This window comes from Anthonomus grandis, chromosome 10 (assembly GCF_022605725.1).
Source record: "Anthonomus grandis grandis chromosome 10, icAntGran1.3, whole genome shotgun sequence".
Classification (NCBI taxonomy): domain Eukaryota; kingdom Metazoa; phylum Arthropoda; class Insecta; order Coleoptera; family Curculionidae; genus Anthonomus; species Anthonomus grandis.
The window spans coordinates 27,980,146-28,003,207 of NC_065555.1; the positions used below are offsets into that span (position 1 = coordinate 27,980,146).

Genomic DNA, 23,062 nt, shown 5'->3' on the forward strand with positions numbered 1-23,062 from the left:
AGTGTCAGATGAAAGTGACTTATTTTTTAACGCTAAATCAGATACTATTAAAAAAATAGAGGTTCTATGCAAAAAAGTGAAGTTTACCTTTATTTGACCTTGAAGATATCCACTGAAAGTCAAATCAGTGACGTCATTTTATGGCCCCCTGGAAACCATTCAAACTTCACATGAAACATTTTCTGGATACATGTTTAGTTTTCGAGATATTGCGATGTCTCAAGTTAAATGGATATGCATACTTAACGATCCCAACATTCCAAGTAAATATAATAAACATTTAGTCTCGATCTGGTCATCTAACAAACAGGTTATCATAGTAATATAATAAAAACTTATTACGATAACGGGATTTTATTTAACGACCAGTTTAACGTAAATTCATAATATGTACACCATTTTTTTCACCCTCTATATTGAATATTTTACAATTCGAGCAGGTATTACTAATATAACCTGCATCTTTTATTGTCAAATATTTGCCAAAAATGATGTGATTAATTACTTACACTCTGCATTAAAAATTTATGTTCTACATTATTTCGCATTACTAAAAATGCCCGGAGGAAAGTTGCCGGATATTTTTTTAAGAGAGAGGTATGAAAAAGACATCAAGTTCATAAAAGTTTATGACAAATACACCCCAAACTATAATGGCGAGTACTTTTTTGGAAAATGTAAATAATTTTTTTTAAATATTTTGCGATCGTAGAAACATCAATAACGCCAAAGTTTTATTCAAAATATGAAAGCGGTGAAACTGATGAAGTGAAGCCAGAGATTTTAAGGAATTTGAAGAGGGCTCACGATATGCTACCCAGACAAAAACGGGAATGGCCTGAAACAGTAAATCAAATGTAAGGAGTATTACTTTATTATTATATCAAATAATAGAGGGTGATTTCCATTCAAAGGGTTTAAAAAAAAGGAAAATATTACAAATGATTAAAATATGTTTATTTGCCCTTCGAGGGTAACTGGTACATTATGTCTGAAAAGACATTTGATTGAAAGTCATCTGATAACGTAATCTACGAGATATAATCTCTCAGAGGCTAGCGCAAGTAGGGTATCGATAAAGCATTGTTGTTTTCTCTTAGCACTCTTGCTCTTTTGTTACCTTTGGGGTTTACAGTATGATTTTCTATTCAATGGGTATTTCCGTACCTAAAAAAGAAATTGACCAATCATGTATATCAAACACAAGATGGTCGCTTAAGGCACCAGTCGTTCAGTAAAAGTTGATGTTAAAAAGTAGCCTATAGAAAACTTAGAACATTGAAAGCCTAGAATTAGTAAACAACAACTTTGTTTAATAGTGAAGAAATAGTCCATACTGGATGCAGTGGAGTCTTAGGTTAAGGTAAAATAAGAATCTTGCAGTCTCCCTCCCCTTATTTATTAAACATTTAGTGCCGTAAAGTCGGGTGACTTTGACCCAGTTTTAAAGTTTGTCTAAATTTTTTTATATATAATATCACAAAAAATGCAAAATTTTTATTAGTTTTATTTGAGTCTTAATGTATTTAATTGAACTAACTACCATGTAACTAAGTCCTATTTCAAAAAAAAAAGTGGGTATGCAATGTCACCCTCAAGGATCGGGTGACTTTGTTCCATACAATATTTTGTGCTTATTTAGGTTTATTTTAAAGACTGGGGCAAAGACACCCATTCGGATGAATATATTTGACTCATTGTACACAAAAATATATTTTTATTTTTTTAGATTTTCAGAGAAGGTATGTTTGGTAAAACATAATTATGGCAAAACAAATAAAAAAATATGAATGCCAACAAATATCTTTATTTAAACAAAATTTTAAACATAAAATTATCCCTGTCTATGATAGATGGATCTCCACAGACATCAAAATATGCCACATGGTAGGAATTTCGTAAGGGCTGTTCAGGCCACTTCCAAATATTTTTTTTAACATGGACCATTTCTAAAACCCAGCCAAACCGAATGTCCTTGGCATACCCATCAAATTTGCCAGGAAAAGAATCTAGAGAATTGGGTTCGGTAACAATTACGTAGTCACCGATAGAAAAAAATTCTTCATTTTCTGACGAATTATCCATGTAAACTTAACTGGAACTAGAAATACTTGTGTCTGAATCCGATTCATATTTTGTTTTCTTCTTTTTTTCGATTTTCGATAAGCCGCTGGTTCCAGGCTCATTAGCATTTACAACTTCAATCGGTTCAGGCATATTATCTATTTCTGCAAGAAAATTATCAATTTCTTCAAGGTCATCTCATCTATATTTTCCCTTGAATTCAGTGTCTGTATGTTATTTTTCTTATTATTATTTGTGTTTGTTTTTTCCTTTTTTTATTTTTATTTTCATTTGTTTCTGCTTTCTTGGATTGTGTTTTCTTAGTGACCATTTTTTTTAGTTTTTTCCAGTTTTATTAAGGCTTTCTGCTATCTTGCGATTTTGAAGGTCATCCGATCCAACTTTTTCCAGCAGTTACCTCAATTTTCCGTCTGCGTTTTTGTTTTGGTTCAGAGTTTATTCCTCTATTTTTTTCCAAAGAATTAATAACCACACCACTTACCTTCACTGCTATTTCGACGGGATTCTGCTGATTTCTGTTGTAACTTTAGAATTCTCTCTAACACTTGCTGTTTGTCGAGTGGGAAAATTCTGAGGATAAATGCTTTTGGGGATGGAGCCAGTATTGATGTTGTGGGTCTTGAAAACGAGTAGAATTTTCCGCCAAGCTACCTTCATGGGATGAAAATAGGCTACGTCTAGGGGTTGCGTTAAATGGGTGAAGTTGGCAGGAAGACACAAAAATGAGATATTTTCTCGTTCGCAATTTTGAATAACTGTGGGTGAAATATGGGAGAATAGGTTGTCGCCTATAATCACTTTTTTCCCAGGAATCTTTTTTAATTTGGGCAGAACCAGAGAAATAAACCAGTCTTCAAAACACAACAAATCAAACCAACCGCTCTTGGATCTGTTATATCGCGAATTATCTGGACCATTCTCTATCCAGGTTGACCATAGCTTGTCTGATTTATATACAACGTAGGGAGGAAGCACGTCGCCAGCAGCGTTACCGCAAAACATCCAAAGTCCGAAGTCTTTTACGACCCGGATCGTCTCTTAGATTCGTTTCGTCATAGTTCCAAATACAATTTGGCGGAACGTCCTTAAGTTCTTCCTCCAAATTATTAAAATATTCAGTTATGGTTTCTTCATTTATTTCGGCCCGTGATCTTTTTATGTTACTCACAAACCGTTGCGTTAGTGTTGGGTTTCTTAGAAGAAAAGATTTAATCCAATCTTTTTCAGGATGTCTTCTGGAAACTGCTTCACCGTTCTGCCCTCGCGGTCTAAGTAGATTTTAACTAAATATTTAAGCTCGGTTTAGTCGATGGGGAACTCATAATAGGAAAGAGTGCAAATATGTGAAGTAAATGCATCTTCTTCAATTTTTGTAAAAACCGGCTGACCACCTATTGATTTTGTGTGTCTATTTTTAATTTTGTTTTTTATTGTCCCAACTGGAACTTTAAATTGTAGGGCAGCCTTTTTCTGAGAGAGTTCTCCGTTTTTTACTACTTCTACGGCTCTATTTAAAGTCTATTGGGTGTAGTTAACATAACTCCTAGCACCGGCTGTGCGTTTGTAGGTCGAAGGCATAATTTACTGAAAAAAAGCCATTTTCAAAACCGTTGATAAAAACATTAGAAAGAAAACGTAAAATATTGTTATCAGATAGGTAGGTATTTAAAGAAAATTTAAGCTCTAGATAGGCTTTACCTACGGCTAACTTAGTTTAAAATATTAGAAACTCACCTATTTGTTGTTAAACACAATAAACATGTATTCTTTAAATTGAGCCAAAGTCACCCGAAAATTGTACTAAACGGTACGCTGTCTAATGAAAGACTAAAATAAAACCCGGGTGTTATTCGAATGCTTTTTTTAATGCTTTTCGATCATAAAAATAGAGCAAAGACTAGACTTAGTCTATAGGTAACCCGAAATACATTTATGAACTTACGCTGCAGGACAAATTATATGACCTTCAAAATTTAAATATTTCGCTCGTCATATAAAATATTTTTTAAATATGTGTGAAATGGAAGAAGAATGTGTTACTTCATCATATATGTAAGTTCATGTATACATTTAAGAATTTTTTAAGTTAATTTTGTTATATTTATTTTTACAAAAAAAAAACACAATTTTAATCTTTTTCCTTGTTTTGAGACAAAGTCACCCCCGTGAGTCAAAGTCTCCCGACTTTACGGGATTTAAAATTCCCTACATGTTTCGGACACAGTGGTGTCCATCATCTGGGGGGTAAATGGACAAATAAACATGTTCATTCCATGAACCATTGGCATAGATCCTGTGATGCTTAGTCATGTGAGACGTTGGACTTTATTGTGTTGCACTCTAAGTTTTGCTTTCTCGAATCTTATTTTATCAAATCTTGTGCCGCCTGTCACCATAAAATAGTTTCTCAAAAGTCTTAGAAGTACCTGATCCGCACTTTACTCCCTTCTCTAAATACCCTGTTTATAAAAAAATGTTTTGCAGATATGGATGGTGGACTGATGCATTAGTTTCAATTGACCGTTCAGATCCTAGATTTTATTTTCCCCGTAATGGAAGCGAGATTACTAAGCACGGAGTGAATATGCTTTTGAGTAAAGACCCCAGAAAACGGTGAAATATGAATTATTACTATGGTTACAAAATAAAAGACCGTCTAACTATAAAAAATGTCTTTATTGTTAAAATAATTTAATATCAATTGTAAAAAATCTATAGCATTAGATCTAAAAGAGTATAAAAACATCCCTATTACAAAAATATCTTTGATATTTCCATCTGTTCTTTTATCTTTGTACATTACATCTTTTACTAAATAATTCAGTAAATTCAAGTTTCCCGGCCATTTTATCTGGTTTCTTTAAACACTACACTGAATGAGCTGCTACTATTTCAAATTATTAAAATAAATAACTATGGCTTGTTACTATTACTACTTTTTTGTTTTCTATTTCTACCACAATTGCACATAAATCCTACGCAAGCCAATACGAAGAAAACCAGATAAAACACTACCATAGCGAGTGGAGCATTACCATAGTCATATGTAAGGTGCTGTGAAGATAAATACCCGTAGTTAAATAAAACTTGAGTACCATTGGGAGGCGGGCAGGGCAGCTGCACAATTATGTCTTGGTGTTGCACCTAAAATCAAATCAGTATCAATTAAATCAAACTTATATTTTTATTGTGAAATATAGTTAATAAACTTAAATCTTAATATTCCCTAAATGTTCTCTTGTCAAGTGTCTGTTCAGTTTTGTGATGTAGTCTTACAATATCTTTGTATTTACTAAGGCCTGTACAAAATGCTGTTTTTGATGAACCAGTGTAATGAGTGGAGCGTTTGTGTTTCGACTTATAGTCGGTCCACATTATTAATTAGTTACGTTTGCATTTCGTGAAGCTGAAGCTTGTTACCGACTAGATCAGTCTTATCTGGTATCCAACAGACTTGGCAGGTTGAAATTATAATTTTTTTGCTTATTAGCCCATGATGCCTCATGTTATCGAATGCCTTGGACAACTCGAAAAAGCTGACACGTGTATGGTAATCAAATATTGCTCGTACAACATTCCAGATCACAGGAACGAAGTAGGCTTTATCCTTAGTCAACCAATGGATAAATGTATCAAGAACGTAATGGCGCATTCCGATAGGATTATATTAATGCAATTAGAAACTAGACCTATTAATGTCAACTTAATATAGGTATATGCACGGACTGCAGAAATACCGGACGTTGAGGCTGAGCAATTCTATGAACAGCTAAGAAATTTGTTCGGAGAAATTCTCTTAGCGTGGACCATGTTTCAGCACCGTACAATAGGAGCGATTACACATAGCATTTTATCCCCCTTAGTCGGAGGTCCAGGAACAAGCATTGCCATAGAAGGACACCGCAAAGTCAATTTTGATTATGCCAATTCAAGGCTTAAATTCCTCATCACAGTCCTACTCGCTGTTAACAACAGATCCATGATACACTAAATTTGTTCATGTGTTCGATGTTTCCGCCCTCTACCTCGAGAGTAACCTCTTGGATTTGTCTACTGATCACCATGGATTTCGTTTTGAAAATGTTAATATCCAGATCCTATCACCGACCAATGGTATTTATCTTATTTAATAGATGCTGAAGATCCTCCAAACTGGAGGCCAACACCAAGGTACCGTCAGTGTATCTGATATTATTGATGGATCTTCCATTGACCTTGATACCCCTGGGTTAATTTTCGAGAGCAACTTAAAATCCTTTCTCGACATAGGTGTTAAAAAGCATCGGAGACAAAATACAGCCCTGTCGCACTCCCTTAGTTGATAAGCTGTTAGGCTAGGGGCTTTCGATGTAAAGCCTCGGTTGATACTGTGTCGTTTATCTTCACCTCGGCCCTCTGGTTTCAAAATAGTTGTTGAATAATTTGAATATCCTTCTCATCTATTCCGTTTTCTCGTAGTCTTGCTAGAAGTAAATCATGTTCGATACTATCGAAAGCATTTTGGGAATTAATAAAACAGAGAAAGACGTCATGTTGTTGCTCATAGCACTTTTGTACAAGAAGGTTTATCGAGAACAAAGCTTCTCTTGCTCCCAGTCCCCTAATGAAACCGAACTACGTCTCACCCGTCATTTCTTCGCATCAATTATGTGTCGTAAATTACTGAATTATTATGGATAAAGCCTTAAGTGCATGGCTCATCAGGCTAAAGTCTCTCACACTGTTTGGGGCTACTTTTCTTAGGAATTATAACACAAGTCGATCGAAACGATTTGTTAGTTTGTGGAAGTCATATATTTTGTTACATATACGTGTTAAGGTGCATATATCCACTTGTTTTAGCACTTCAGTGATCATGCCCTTTTATCGTTCTTCAACAGTCATGCAGCTTGCTACGCTTCGGACCTAATGATCATTGGACCGCTTATGCAAGGTTTCCACGTTGTCTTCTCGGTTATTGTGAAAAAGGGTTGTTGCATATGTTCCAATCTGCTTAATTTCTTTCTTAATTAGAATAAGTTTTCCTTGATCGTTTGTAAGTGATGTTATCGGTTTACTTCTATTAGTGTCTATTATTTGTTTTATTTTTTTTATGAAAATTAAAGCTGTGAGTGAATCTGTGAAGATTTTTAGCCTTTTCACATTGGCTTGTAGTCCAATTCATCTTAGCGTTTTTTGTTTTATTTCTTATGATTCGGTTATACTCATTATCAGTTTGGTTTGTCACTAATCGTCTTATTTCCATTAAGTCCATTATTTGCCCTGTCATCTAAGGTTCTAGACTTGTTCTTTTATCATGGTAAAGGATAGTTCTTGTGGCTACATTTATGTTGGTATCAAGCCATTCTTATGTTTTTTCAGAATCGTTTTCGCAATTAGGATTGTTTGTCATGTTTTCCTTGTAGTTAGACTTCGTATATTAAATTATGGCTGTATTTTCTTCAAATTTAAAAGTTTCAGTCTGAAGTTGAACTTTGCGATGATGGGACTATGGTCCGAGTCAATGTGCGCATCTTGATAGGTAACTTTATGCTTTATACTGCTCTGGTATCTCGGATTCATCAGTGTGTAGTTTATTTGATTCCTCACTATGTCTTTTGGCGATTTCCACGAGACGTCGTGGATGAATTTTAAAGAATGTGTTTTTGACGAACAACTGATGTTCCTGGCTAAACTAAATTAGCATCTCGTTTCGCTCGCCTTGTATGAAAGAGCCCGTTACCCCTGAGATAGGTCCGTTTCCAACCTTATCATTAAAGTCGCCCGGTAGGACAGTTATTCCGTTAGCGATGGTCAACTTCTAGGTCCCAAATTATTAGTTTCCACAACTTTCCCCATTGGTAAAAGGAGACTGATAGACCTGAAATTTTTTGAGTCCGTTGCTAGTTCACTTTTATTGCGAATCAGGGTGATATGGTCTTACTTGGGTGAACAGACGATGTTACAAATTCTAACGAGTTCATGCATCAAATGGCCTAATAAACGGAGGCCAATGCTTAAACATCCAGTTGAGGATATGGCCGCCCTCCAATGCTTGTATCGTGATGGTCACTTTTGTGATTAGTCTGATATAGTCGTGGACTTGGCTGCGATTTGAGGAAGAAGCTGATTGCTCAACTTTAGAGAAAATATATAGGTATTAATTTAAGGAGAATAGGCCTTAAGATCTCAATCTTTTGCTAGGGATCGTGAATGAGGTTTTCATTTAACGTGAGTTAGTTTTTCTTAAAAGCTGCTAGGGTCCTAAACTCTATTGTCGTATCTCGTTGGTGTACTTTGCTAACATGGCCTTGATCCTGCGAGTCGCCTCTAGAGTTGGCTTTTAAGGAAAGGTTGATTTGGGTGACGGCTTTTTAATGCTATCAGGAAGGGAGGTTTTCAAGGCGATTGAAGACGTTTTCAGCTAAGCTATGCCGTGAAAACGCGAGTTTGTAACCTCCATCAAAAATTACGTCATTCCCCTCAATGCATGCACGATCTGTAAGATATATTTGTTTCTTTCAATCTGCAATCTATTTGTCGTTTCTTGATCCTAGTTCCCATGAATCTCTTTCTACCAACATGAACATGGTATACGATAATTCTCTACTAACTTGACTGACTAATTATTTTAATTGATCATCAGGGCATTTCTTATCTTCTTAGTTTTAGTATACTTATGACTCCTTGCTTCTGTCTCATGTTATGTTGGAAAGTGTGTGAGGATATATGTCCATGTGGATAGGTTTTTAGTATGTTAGTAGATATACTACCATTTTGGTAAATTGAATACTAGTTATGCATTCGTATGATCCAAGAACTGATTTCTTTTGTATTTGAAAAAAAAAATTGTTGAATATATGTGTTTAAGATAAAGAGACAAAAAAATAATGGTTTATTCCGGTTTGGTGAAAAAAAAAAGCGTATTTGTAAAGTAATATATTTGTCAATACGTCGAACTTGAAGAGAGGTATTGTAAAGTAAATTCTCCTTTTGGTGATAATTAATGTGCACCATTCATGGATAACTACGGCCTGTACAAAGTGCCGTTTCTAACAAACCAGGGAGCTGCGTGGATCATTTGTGTCTTTTGTGGACTGACCTGTAGTCTCTGTTCTGTCAGGCTTAATACTGTATATTTATTCTAATTACGACAACCCTAAAGATCCCTACGCCAAGGGCGACTCGCTATTAGTCAGCGGCAGGTGGCCTGATCGGGCTTGGGAGAGGGGATTGTTTTTGACCGTCCTCGGTGCTTAATGTATCTTTACTCGGTGTTCATAAATAGTTAGAGTTCATAACCAACAACTATCGAGTATTATTAAAAGAACCCAACAGAACAGTCTCCATTAGTCCCTCCACATAATTTAACTGGTTAAGTTTGTTTTTCGTAGAGCCAAAGGTTATTACCGAGTGGACCATGTTTTATTTGGTGCCCGGAAAAGTTCGCAAGTTGCAATTTTAAATTTTTGTCTCTTAGTCCACATAATATCTAATAGCTTGAACAACTTGAGGTAGACGGCATGTGTAGAATAATCACAATTTACCAATCATCTAAAATAATATAATAATCATCTAAAATGTGATAGTGGTGATTTGATGCACTGTGAGTCATCCGTAATGTGGTGTCCGAGAGGGATAACCTTGAAGTCTTTCAGTGGTTGCTTCTAGGTCCCAAATTATTAGTGTTTCCGTAACTTTACCCATTGGTAAGAGGAGGCTGACTGAGGGCGGATTTGGTGACGCTCCAATTGTCTAGTGATGGTCAGTTTATGAGCACTTTAATATGCTTATGGACTTGGCTACGTTTTGAGGAAGAACTGATTACTCAGCTTTAGAAAAACGACGTGAGTGGAATCGGGGGATTAGTTTAAGGTAAGCAATCCTCATGACTATCAGCAAAGATCACAACTTTTTCCTAGGGATCGTGAATGAGGTTGTCATTTATGTTTGCTGGTGCCCTTAACTTATCGCCACATCTCGTTGATGTAGTTTTCCAATATAGCCGTGATCCTGCAAGTTAGTAACTTTACTAGAGAGTTAATTTGTCAGAAAAGGATGTCCTTTCAGACGGTTTGTGAGGAAAGGCATGCTTTCTCAGGCGGTTGCGGTAACTGGCTTCTTAAATATTGTCAGAGATAGACCTATTAAAGGCGATTGAAGTGTCTCTTTTGGTAGTTTAGAAAGCATTAGAAAAGTTACCAGTTACCTGCTCCACAGCAACATCGTAGAAAGCAGAATTTATAACTAGGAACCACAAAAGAATAAGTGAGAGGACCAAGCAGGCGTTTATAGCTTGGCATCCCTTTACTTATGTCCTTACATTTATACCGTACAACATGAACATGGTATATGAAAAGTTGCGAGACCTGACAGTTCTCTAATAACTTTGATTTCTTATCTTCTTAGTTGGTCAGTTACTCTAAGATACAGAGCAGAAATATTTTTCCAATCATAGTTTATTTATCTGACTCCGATCTGAAATTTCTAGGCCTCATGGCTCTAACTAAGGCTCATGTCCGTTAGATTATTGAGGTACTCCATTACATCGACCAGGTATTAGGGACACAAATCCTGTGTGCACGTTCTGTTAGTGTACTTATGACTAGTGTGCTTCTGTCTTGCGTTATGTTTAAAAGTGCATGAGGATCTTTCTGGATATGTCCGTATGGGTATATTGTATGAAAATAATTCCGCCCTTCCAAATATCCAGGATCACATTGCTCAGCAAAAGCTAGCGGACGATAATGGGAATTCATTGACAGCAGTAGTTCGTTGTCAAAAATCAAATGCGATGTAGTGGATGTCAGTCCGGGTCACTGACGTAAAGCAATGAGGAAAAAGCCTCAGGGGATAAAGCGTGTGCTCCGTCGAGTCTTGCTCCGCACAATACCAGCATCTGTCAGTTTCCTGCTTACGAATCCTCGTCGCGTAGGTCCCGAAGGTACCGTGCCCTGTTATTGCCTGCATAAGGTGGTAATCTACGTTGCCCCCATGTCCTTAAGAACCATTTGCGAACATCCTTGATGAAATTCTTCGCCCATCCTTCATAAGAAGACCATCTAGATTGCCAAGTGCTCATAAGTTGGTGTCTTGCTTCCGTTTTGAATTCTGAGCCATTTGCGTGTAGTTCTGTCCTTTCTTGTACCAGTAGGTCAATTGGCGGCATTCCAGCAGCTGCAAGGACCGCCTCCGTGGACACGGTTCTATATGCAGACGTTGCACCTATTGCTAATCTTCTATTTACTCCTTCTAGCATTTTCCGATACTTTTTATACTTCAGAGCTCTGCTCCATAATGGCGAAGCATATAAAATTGCGGATATGGCAACGTTATTAAGGAGTTTACTTTTCTTTTGTTGGAGTTTGGGCATAAGTTTCAACAGGATATTTGTCATAGTGTTTGCTTTTTTTACTATTTCTACAATATGGGATGTCATTCTCAGATCTTTGTCTAAGTGAACTCCGAGGTATTTGACGACCTTTTGGCTTTTAATCGCAGCGTCTCTTAGATGGATTTCTGCGCTTAATAACATAAAGCAATGAGGAAAAAGCCTAAAGAAACTAGGATCAGGGGATATGTTCTGTCTAGGTCGGTAGCGAAACTGAAACACGTGAGAAGTGTCTGTGAAGACTTTAACTAAGATTGAGATAAATACCGAGGCCACAGAAGAATCACTGGGAAATTTGGCTTGGGAAGTATAAACAAACGCTAACTAACGTAACTTTACTTAGAGTCCTGCTAGAAAGATTATCGCAGATGGACATGACAGAGTCCCGATGGAAAAACACAAAATGAGATCGTATGATTAAAAAGAAACGCATACCTGTCCAAAAATTATCAGCTTCATAAAAATCAAAAAAGACTTGTATTACTTATCTGAAAGTATTTCACCGTATGAGAGTCTTTATTAAATAAGTAGCTTTTTCTGATAATTGTTAACTTTTTGTACTGGACAAACCCTAAAAAATACTGACACATTCCCAGAACATATCAATACTAACCGCGAAGGCAAGAAAAACACAGACCAGATATCAATGATGACAACATCTATCAGAAGAGATAATCGAAAGTATAAAAATTGACAAATTCAAAAAACATCAAACATAATAAAAGTCTCAAAGTTCCATGGAGAAAATTAAATAATAGCAGAAAAGAAATAATCAAATGAAAAGGCAAAAATGAAACTATGACCATCAACAGAAAAGAGTTATTAAGGATAGTATAAGAATTATATACAGAAATTATGAAAGAGTCTGCAAAACCTTGATGAGTAGCAAACTTAGATAAACCTTAGCTAATTCTGGAAAAGAGTAGTTAACCAAGGATCGGAAGAAATGCGAGATATGATAAAAGATGAAAAAGATGATATAAGATGCAGATGAAATAAGAAAAGCATTAAAAAAAGAGAAATAAAGCTCCAGGTGAAGACGGTGGTACTATTAGACAAGCCGTGAAGATTGGAAAAAAGAGACTTTTAGAGAAAATAAAGGATCTGTTCAACTTATGTCTACACCAAGGCAAATCACCTACAAGATAGCACAATGCACTAACCATTTTAATACACAAGAAGGGTGATCCAACAGATCTAAAAAACTACCGATCCATAATCCTATTCACAAAAATAAAAGCAAATAGATTAAACTGAAAATTTTACTTTTATCAACCTAAGGGGCAGATTTTAGGACAAACCTTGGACTAACAAATACTTCTACTGTATAAAAGGCCCCATCGAATCCCTGGTCCTGGCATTCGATCGAGACAAACAGTGTAATAAAAGTGCTGGACAGCCTCATGGATAGTCCATGCATAGTTCTCTTACCTGATTACAGACATATACAGCAATGCCACCATGATTATAAGATTGCAAGATATAAAATGTATAAAAGTCAAAAAAGGAATTAGAGAAGGGAACGCGTTATCTCCCACACTTTTTACGGCAGTTCTGGAACATGCTTTCAAGCAGTTAGATTGGGGCACCAAAGGAATCTATATTGACGGTGAGATGTTTTACAACAACTTGGGAGATGATCACTAGAATTATGATCACTTAGATGCCAAGTTTGCAAAGACGTTGGTTTAAACATGAACTTGGAAAGACGCAATTCATGACACATTTGATAACAAGTAAATACCTAAAGATTGGTGGTAACGAAAACACAAATGTAAATACTTAGGTCATGAAATCCAAATTGCCAGAGATAACCAAGCCACCGAACTGCAACGAAGAATTACCTTGGCACGGGCTACATATGGAGATCTTCAGACACCTTCAGGAGCAACATATCAAATCAAAAACAACCGGGCATGACTTACGGTGCCGCAACACTCTCCTTAACCCAGGCCACAGAAACCAAACTTAGAATAGTCCAAAGAAAAGTGGAAAGATTGACTCTCAGAGATAGAATCAGAAATGAGAAAGTAAGAAGAAAGACAGGCGTTAGGTTAGGTGAAGATCCAGAATCATGTTTTAACCCGTAAATACATTTTCAGAAACTCCCCTATATCAATATAATTTAGTCAATTATCAGTTCATAAAAATTTCTTCCGAAGAAGATTTCAACGTCATTCCCTCCAGGTTGCGAATATTCAAAGAACATTAGAACCTTGATGGTATGCTCCCTAAAATATCTACGCTATGAATGGTGTTAACTTACCTGTTTATTGCGGCATAGTGGTACCACAGAACTGCTCTCTATTGCTTCTGGGCTAAGCTCTCTATTTATCACGAGTGGTAACACCCAAGAGGTTGGACTAAGATATCTTAACCAGCTTATATAGGATGGCATATCCCTAAAAATATTCGTTATGAGAAAAGCTATCGCGAGAAGTAAATGTAAAATTGATATGTTTACCTTAAATGTAGTATGTAACCTCCAACTAAGAAAAATACGCTAGATATAAGACACGCAAACATTGAGGCTGCATTAGAGTATGGTAAAAGGTAGATTAGCGCTATTTGGATAGACTGAAGAGTGCTCAAGTATAAAAGCATTAATCCTAAAAAATATAAAGAGTAGTAAATGATTGTCTCTAAAAATAAATTTTACTACATAGATAAACTTTACTACATAGATCCGCTAAATGAAGTGATTTTTTGGTAACGGAAGCACTTGTGGGAAAACTATGACTTAAATTTATTATATTAAGTGCTCAAAATGTGCTCCGTTATTCGCGAGACATTTTGAAATTTAAAATTCCTCACGAACATTGGCACACACAACAAGTTCTTATTGTTTGTCCGCTAATATCTCTACATTCGCGAGTAATTCGATCCTTTAAACCATTTTCAGAAGAATATTTTCAGGTAGAGTTTTATAAACTTTGCTTTTTAAATAGCCCCAAAGGAAAAATTCTAGTGCTGTTAGGTCTGACGACCGTGTGGGCCATTCAATTGCACCACGCCTACCAATCCACATCCCTGAAAACTATTCATTAAGCCATTCTCGAAGTGTTAAAGCGTAGTGCGGGAGAGCACCATCTTCTTCGAAATACAAATTATTTTCGTTTAGTATTCCAACATTATCTTCATCCACGTGGTTTTCCAAAACTTGAACGATTGAAGGATATATTGTATTTTCGAAGAGGTCTAAGTAAATTTGTCCAGTTAAATTTTGATCATTTCGTTACCATAAATTCCTGCCAAAGATTAATTTTTTCAGGATACTGCGTATGGTTCTCTCGAAAAAGGTGCAGATTTTCATTATCCCAGTATCTACAGTTATGTCGGTTTACCATTCCATTTAGAAAAAAAAATGACTCGTCACTGAACCAGATATTCTTTACTAAATGGGGGTCCTCGTCAATTCGCTGGCACATCAGTTTGCAAAATTCAATTGTCTTATCAAAATAGCTTAGTTGAAGGATTTGAATTTTGTAAGGAAAAATATTGTTTTTTTTTCAAAATTTTATGTACAGAACCTGTTGACATATTAGTTAACTCTTCGACTTTGGGGATAAATCGCTTCAACTTGCATCAATTTTTTTGAAGAAGTAAGATGAACAATTTTTCATGCCATTTTAAATAATGTGTGACACTATGAGGCAACCATTTGACCTATCAAAGTTTAAGTTTAAGATGAAATGTTTTTTCAATCAATAAATTATGCTTTATTGTATGAGAAGCTAACATTGCTGTTTACAAGAGGATTAACAATACTTGCAATTTAATGCTTAATGATAAAATTATTCAAGAGAATAAAAGGTCTTGCTTAACAATACTTTCTTGACCTGTTTATTAAAAAGTCTGTCACTATCTAAATTTTTATTTTCCAGAGGAAGATGGTTAAATATTTTTGTTCCCTCACATGATTGCACTTTTAGTCAAGGAAGTTCTTGGAATGGGTAATCCCAAATTATTGTTTCCGAACCCTGTTACCATCAATGGCATTGTTCTGCTATTTAGTGATCTTTTTAATTTTTTGTAAACCATATTTGCAGTCATTAAGGTAAAAAGTGAAGTCAATATTCCTTCGTGAATAAATAGTAGAGGCTTGCAGTGCTTCCTAGGGTCCACCCTACACAAGTAACGCAAAGCCCGTTTTTGAAAAAGAAAACGGATTGAATTAAATTACTGCATGCGAAACCCCAAAATTGTATTTCACACCTTAGGTGGGACTATTAAGGCAAAATACACTTCCCTTGAAACATTCTGTCCCAAATTTATTTTTGCTGCCCTTACCGCAAAACCTGATAATGCCATTTTTTTTTTCGCAAGATCTGTACATGAGCATCAAACTTCATCTACCATAAACTACCAATCCCAAAAACCTATACGTCAACCGATTTTGTTTTTTTTTTTCAGTTTGGTTGTACTCCCTTTAAAATGATGTATCACACTTTAGCCAGTTGAAATACAAAAATTTGAGATCGATAAAATATCGGTTATCCCCAAATATTTTTGTTTAACGTTTAAATTTTCCTTGGCACTGTTGAATAGACTTTTTAATGCTCCTTATCACACCTCCCATCACACGATTTTTTTTTGCCATTTGGCATATCAAAGTGATGTTACTGGAGGTAATTGACAGAACTTGTTTTTTTTTTTTTTTTAAAGTCATTAAAGGTGGTTCGTTTTAAAATGAAGGAACTCTATAATAAAGGTGTGTGACGTCTGGTTATTTAAGAGGTGTATTAGATCTTTCAATGTCCCGGTAGTATGGGTCTCTAGATGTTGTGAATTTTAACACTGGGCTGGCTAAATATTTCTTGGTTTTGCGTGAATTCAGGAATCTTCTCTTCCAATGTTGCTCCTTGCACAAAATTATTGCTTCTGTCCCATGTGTGTTGTGGCCATTGAATCAAGCGTCTTCTACTATTCCTGATCTGGATACCTCCAGATTCATATTGGGGTGCAGTTTCGATATTCTATTGTCCTGACTTCCAGTGGTCTCTTTCTCTTGCTTATGTATGGTTCTTGGTGTCCAGTAGATATATATGGTTTGCTCTTCAATACTAAGCCTCGTATGATAAGTAAAGGCAGTCTTAATATTAAATTTGCTGCCAATTATCCTGATTTTCTCCCAAGATCCCTTAATGTACAGAATTATTAAAATGTAGGATCCTCCACTTGCTGTTATTATCTGGAAACGCCCTAGAGCCTAGAGTTGACTTCTTGCTTGAGATAAACACCATTATATTGAGCTAATGCAATATTTTCGAGCGGTTCTGGAAAAACTTCCTTAAGGATTTCTAGTCTAGGATCTACATGCTATTAAATCTCCTTCGAACATCCTATAAGCTACTTGTCTGCCAAACTAAAACATGACACTCCGAAGGATCCTTGTTCCCAAACAGCATCGTACGTCCTGGGTAGGTAAGTTTTATGGTAATTCTGCAGTTTAGCGGCTTTTGTCAAAACTAACGAAAAATGGTCAATTATTTTAAATTTTAGACAATTATTTCATACTTCATTAAATATTTTTTATGGAAATATGTAAAAACCGCCGATTTTGATCAAAAAGTAGCCAAATTTTGTTTAATAAAATCGATTTTGAATTGGTAAGTTTGAAAAATCGATTCTAGCCTTCGAAAATTATAAAGCGACATCGATTTCTCTGGCTGATTTAGTGTAATATACAAAATACGCGTCGAGGCACGGGATACATACTGGGGGGTAAGCTTGAATTGTCTCCTGCATAAAACAATCTATTGAACTTTACATGATGAAATATATTTTTTCTTATGTATTTTTTTTGTAGAATCTAGTGGTGTTATTACTTTTTTGACATTTTAAAAATTTTTAGTAAATTATTAACTATTAATAAAAAGTTCATTGTTCCAAAAAAATTTTTTTCAGTTTTTTGCATTTTTTGGCTTATTTTCAAATGGGAAGTATAACCTTTCTTTATTTTATTAAAAAGTAGAAATAAAAACAAAAAACATAAGCCCCATATGAACTTCCTAGGACAATTCTCTGAAGGACAAATTTCGTTTAAAAAAAAAAGTAATTTTTTCGAAAAACTTGAATTTCTTGAAAAATTGTTATTGTATAGTACTGAAAAAATAGAGATTATTTAGGATACTAAAGGGTATATTTATATCAATTTTTGGATAAATGAAAAATAAAAAACGAAAAAAAAAATTTTCGCACTTTTTGCATTTATCTTGAACATTTTGAGGTTATGTTCAAAAGTGCCCTCTACAAAAATTATAGATTTTTATATATTATCTACAACTTTGCCATTAAGCACTTTTTATTTGAGCGTCAACTTTCGCCGGAAATAGCGATAGAAAAATGCTCCAGCTGTTTTGTTTCAGTTTTCACCCCCGCAAAACCACCCCGCAACTACCCCAGGTATAAATTTATTTTTTTTATGTTTCTTATGAACCCCTTTACCACATCCAGTCGTTCGTTTGCGGGTTGCAATTTTTTTGTTAAAAAGTACAGATTCCCCGCACTCATGCTTTTCACATAAACCTGACAACGATCCTTCAAGATATTTATGAAAACTTAAAACTAGACACTTATTTGAGGAACTTTCGATGTTTTGGCAAGTGAGTTATTTAGAGCGTGGTTGAAGCATGGACAATGACTAACATTCGTACATCGTTTCATAAGTTCCTGCACAGTTCCTTTAACTTCCGATACCATGACAGAACATCCATCTGTTCCTATACCAACGCAATCTTCGTAACGAAGCTCGAATTTATCAAGAATCTCTTCTACTATGTGAGCTAATGCAATTCCAGTTAATCTTTTTTCTTCGTTCTCAACATCTTCTTCCCGAATCGACTCATATGCATCAACAAAATTTAAGAAATCTTCCTTTATATTCCCATCATACTTTGGAAACATAATTCCGAAGCTTCTTTAAAATTTTCATTACTCTGTATAAAATATACTAGCGTATTATATTTTTCGTAATTTTCATACGCTGCCCTTATTCGAGGAACTTGATAAGTATGATGTAAATAAGAGAGAAAATAGACCAAAAGTCGATCAGAAAACCAATAAGACACCAATATTTGAATTTTTTTTTCTCGTCATAAACCAGTCAAGTCAAATTATGTAGGTGCATTTAATTTTAGAAAATTGTCATTTATTTGCATATTTATCAAAAAAAATATATAGTATTATATATTTTTGAAACGGTAAAATCGGACAGATATTAATATTAATATTAATATTTTGAAAACGGACATTTTCAAAAATGCCCTCTATGTTAAAAACTAAGAGAGCTATGAAAATGTTGTTAACGCCATCTTTAGCTTCATGAAAAAGTAGCAAATCGTATCCCGTTAACGTTAAAAATAACGTAGATATCCGGCAAAGGTACCCAAAATGGGAGACCCTGTACATATGAATGGTAGAATAAGATGCATTAAAGTGAAGGGATTAAAAAAGTCTCTTGTGATGAGGACAATGTACCGATGTAGTGCAAAAAATAAACAGTTAGGTCTCAGATTTGTAGGTATATATACAACAAATAAATAAAAAATTATATACGTTACGTTAATTAATTTATATAAGTAATAATTAAATGAAGTTATCGAATGTCAAGTGCAAAGTATTAAAGTCTATATCCCCTTTCTATGATTAAATTCTAAAAGCATGCGCAATCTCATAAGGCGAACGTATTTATTTTGTCTAACACAGTGATATCAAAATAACTTAAGATTGAATGTGTATTTAAAGAGTTTAAAAACATTTGCTATTCGCAGAGAAAACCAATGCGTGCCTTTAACAAAAATATTGGGGAAACATCGAGGTTCAGTCTCTGAATGATCTGCCCATTCAGGGCAGTATGTTGTTTCTGGTGAATAACCAGAATAATGTATTAGTTTTGTTCTTCGTGCTTCATTTAGCGGATCGACCTAATAACATCCCTCTTTATACAATTTTATATATATCACTACAAATAAAACACCACAAATAATTACCAATATAAATATAAAATCCATCGTAGTTATTCAGACTTTGCATGTAGAGACCACTCATCGAGTAGCTCGGTATAACATAAATGAGCCATATAAATAAAGAAGGAAATAAGTTAATAACAGTCTGCAAAGAAGAAACAGTAAATTAGTTGAGCAATCGTTTCATCCAAATTAATATCCTTACCTTTGTAAAAACATAAATAAGTCTACCATATAGTCCATCAGCTATATCTCGTTCAACATTCATTCTATTCTGATTTATCTCATTTAAAGTCATATATAAAATCAACGGCCAGGGTACAAGACACATAACAGCATAATGGTAACCTAAAAAGTTGTGTTACTTAGATAACGTATTTTATTCTAAAAAACTTACCCAAACGATCATTGAGAGCCAGTTGAGGGTCTGTATTGGGTATATCCCAAAATATGGCTCCCAGTATTAGAGATAGTGAGGCAGACATCATCACTAGAGTTAACCATTTAATGAAGGTGCTTGGTTGAGTATAAACCATGGCCTTTCTATAAAAGAAATATTATAATTTAATCAACAAAATATTATATACACGTTAGGAAAAATAATATTGCAACGTAATTTAGGAACACATTCCTTTCTCGAACATTTTCTTTTATGTCAGGAAAATATTCTTTATTGACAACGTCAATAAACTTTAACCTAATCCGCATTGAATGTCATTTAATTGTCTCAATTTGTAAACAACAAAGCTGATTAAAATGTCAGAAAACGCGTTCATGTTTTAAAGACGCATGGAACAATTTGGAAATGCTTAGAATTTTCTACATTATTTATGCTAATGAAGACCAGTCATTTAAAAAGTATAATGACAGTTAAAGCAAGCAAATACAAATTCCAGAAAGTTGAAGATACCAAAATTTACAATAAAATATCCTAAAAATCCTAAATTAGGGGTCCAAATGTGGCCCTTAAACAAGATGTACTACTAAAAACTAGACACTGTAGGTGTATATAGTAAACTGAACGTAAGTAGAACCCTAAATAAACTTACCTAATCAACTTAAACTACAAAATAAGAGCAAAACAAAACAAAAGCCATAAGAGTAATTAACGTATTTACATTTTCATAACACTGCTTCCTGCTCAAGATTGGCTGTCCCGATCAATCAACACCTGCAGTATAAAAGATGAGACTCATGATAAGACGCTAGCCGTCGTTGATTCTGATGACCACATAAAATGGACCTTCTCAAACCTTTTGGAGATTGGGTAACTTGTTCGTCCTCCGTGTTATACCCAATTTTATACCAATATCCGATTTTATACCCAGACTCTGTTCCCAGGATGAAAACCGGCACAATTTTCCTTTGTCATAACGTGATTTAATTCTATTATTTTCTAGGTGAAGTTCCAAGCGCTCTTGTATTGCTCTACTCTTAGTCGGCGTACTCCTTAAATGTTTTAACATTGTCGGGTCTCCCAGTAATAATGTCCAAGGGTAAACGAAGTTCATCACCGAAGACAACTTTTGCCGAGCTTTGACAGAAGAACGATATGCTAATAGGAATGGTTGCATACAGATATCCCAGTTGTTTGTTTAGAGTTTACCACAAATCTCAAATAGTTTTTAAGTGTACGATTAATTCTTTCAACCATTCCATCAGACTGAGGATAGGAGGTTGTGCCGGTCTTATTGATTCCCAGGAACTGCCATAGTTGGTGATATTTCAACAGGTCCAGTTCCCTAACTGCAAAAAAACTGCGAATTCTTTATGGGTTATCAGTAGTGTTCTTCTGACAAAAGCAATATGGCCGTTAGTTATTTAATGAGTATGCCAAAGCTCTTGGGCTGTGATAACTATGACGAAGGGGCTTACGCCGTCGAAAATGCGTCGTTTGTGCTAAAGGCTAGACGTGATTGTAAAAGCAAAGGCCAAGTTGGTGTTAGCAATACATCCATTTTTGTATCCGCATGTCAAAGATGCAGAGTCAGTGGATTTATGCGCAAAATAGGGCTCTTGCGTACACTGATATCCGCCAGCTTAGAAAACTGTGAAAATATGGAATCCTACATCGACCAGATCGTCGAAACGTGACAAAAGTTATGTTGAGCTGGATTTAAAATTGACGAGGAATGGGTTGGCTCTCTGCTTTTGGCTGGTTTTCCTGAACGAGACAGTCCCATGATCATGACTGTTGACCATTCTGGGATCAATATTACCACAGATTCCATTAAAACTAAATTGCTTGCATGCAGGCAGATGGTGGCAGCACTCAGCAGTAGTTGTAACAATGGTGCCATCGTCGCAAATCGAAGCGGCAATTCAGGTTGTCGCAAGCCAAGATGTCAGGATGTCTAAACAAAGGTCAAACAAGCTCAAGTTTAGATTTTGATAATAAAAGGGACCTTAGAGCCATTGTGTGCTATAAATGTAAAAAATAGTCCATTTTATGTCCAAATACCCTAATAATAACAAGTGTGATGGAGGTTTTAGTGCTGTGTTTACAGCAGGTCAATTTAAAGACATTGATTGGTATATTGATAGTGTTCATTTGACGGCAAATAAACAGTGGTTGATTTTTTTTTTTATGGTAAACAAGCACAAGAGGAAAGTCCTATGTCACTCTTGGAGTGGTGCTTGCGCGAAGATATTTGTGGGCATTTATCGTGAATCGCTGCAGGTTGCGTCGGGAAATATGTGAGGTGGAAGCCCGTTCCACAAAGAAGATATTCTCCAGATGAATGAGTCCCGATACAGCGACGTCCTTGGGGCAGGTGGACTCGATGTTGATGAGCCGCAACTGCTAGACGCGTCCTTCTTGCCGGAACAGCCCTGGGTGGAATCAGGCCTGCCAGCTCAGAGGAGCACTTACCGTGATAATAACGGTAGAATAAACAGAGATCAGCCACCTTTCTCCTGTGCTCCAGACTATCCAGACTCTTTGTCAGTTCTGGTTTATCGATAAGGCGAATAGCTCTCTTCTGTATAGAATCTAGCAGCTTTAAACTATGCTTGGGTGCAGAGCTCCAGACATGCGAGCAATACTCGAGGGAAGGGCGTATTTGAGCCTTATAAAGAGTCAGCAGCTGTTCTGGTGTATACAGTTTTTTCGTTTTGAAAAGCACTCCGAGTTTTTTGGAAGCTGCCCTGGCGATCTCGGCAACGTGGTCATGCCAGGACACACTTTTGGTGACTTCGAATCCTAGAAAATGTAAAGATGATTTCATTGGCAATATTTTCCCTGCCATAACCAGCTCCGGGCCACCAAGGTTAGTCTTTCCCGTAAATACTGCTGCCTGCGTTTTTTAAGCGTTAAAATTGACCAGATTGTTACCGCCCCACTCCAAGATTGCTCTAATATCGTTGTTGGTTGAAGCTACTTGTTGATGCCTAAGATTCTGAGAAGTTGCGGCTGTCGTTGGTTTGGCGGACTTAAATGTGGAAATAAGTGTGCTATCATCCGCAAAGCTGTAGATTGGATTGACAGTGGTTCCTAGCAAATCGTTGATATATATCAAGAAAAGGGTGGGGGATAAAATGCATCCTTGAGGGACTCCAGCGTTAATGTTAAATTTGTCGGAGAGGTGTCCATCGACGGCTACTTGGATTGTTCGTTGTTCAAGAAAACTTTTGATCCAAT

General features: G+C 35.7%; 2 protein-coding genes across 3 annotated transcripts in view; one reads left to right on the top strand and one right to left on the bottom strand.

The window, feature by feature from the left end:
• Positions 1 to 460: 460 nt before the first annotated feature.
• LOC126741155 (uncharacterized) lies at positions 461 to 4,930 on the top strand. The gene is made up of 3 exons (XM_050447498.1): positions 461 to 656; positions 713 to 857; positions 4,570 to 4,930. Exons 1-3 carry the CDS (start codon positions 557 to 559, stop codon positions 4,700 to 4,702), a joined length of 378 nt encoding a protein of 125 aa, XP_050303455.1. The 5' UTR covers positions 461 to 556; the 3' UTR covers positions 4,703 to 4,930.
• Positions 4,743 to 23,062, bottom strand: part of LOC126741142 (ATP-binding cassette sub-family G member 8) — a 146,009-nt gene continuing 127,689 nt past the window's right edge. For both annotated transcript variants that reach the window (XM_050447484.1, XM_050447483.1), the window contains exons 14-19: positions 19,820 to 19,965; positions 19,628 to 19,770; positions 19,447 to 19,567; positions 13,920 to 14,064; positions 13,722 to 13,857; positions 4,743 to 5,229 (exon numbers count right to left, since the gene is read on the bottom strand). In XM_050447484.1, the coding sequence (XP_050303441.1) occupies positions 4,999 to 5,229; positions 13,722 to 13,857; positions 13,920 to 14,064; positions 19,447 to 19,567; positions 19,628 to 19,770; positions 19,820 to 19,965 (922 nt within the window). In that variant the 3' untranslated portion in view covers positions 4,743 to 4,998. The remainder of the gene's footprint in view (positions 5,230 to 13,721; positions 13,858 to 13,919; positions 14,065 to 19,446; positions 19,568 to 19,627; positions 19,771 to 19,819; positions 19,966 to 23,062) is intronic.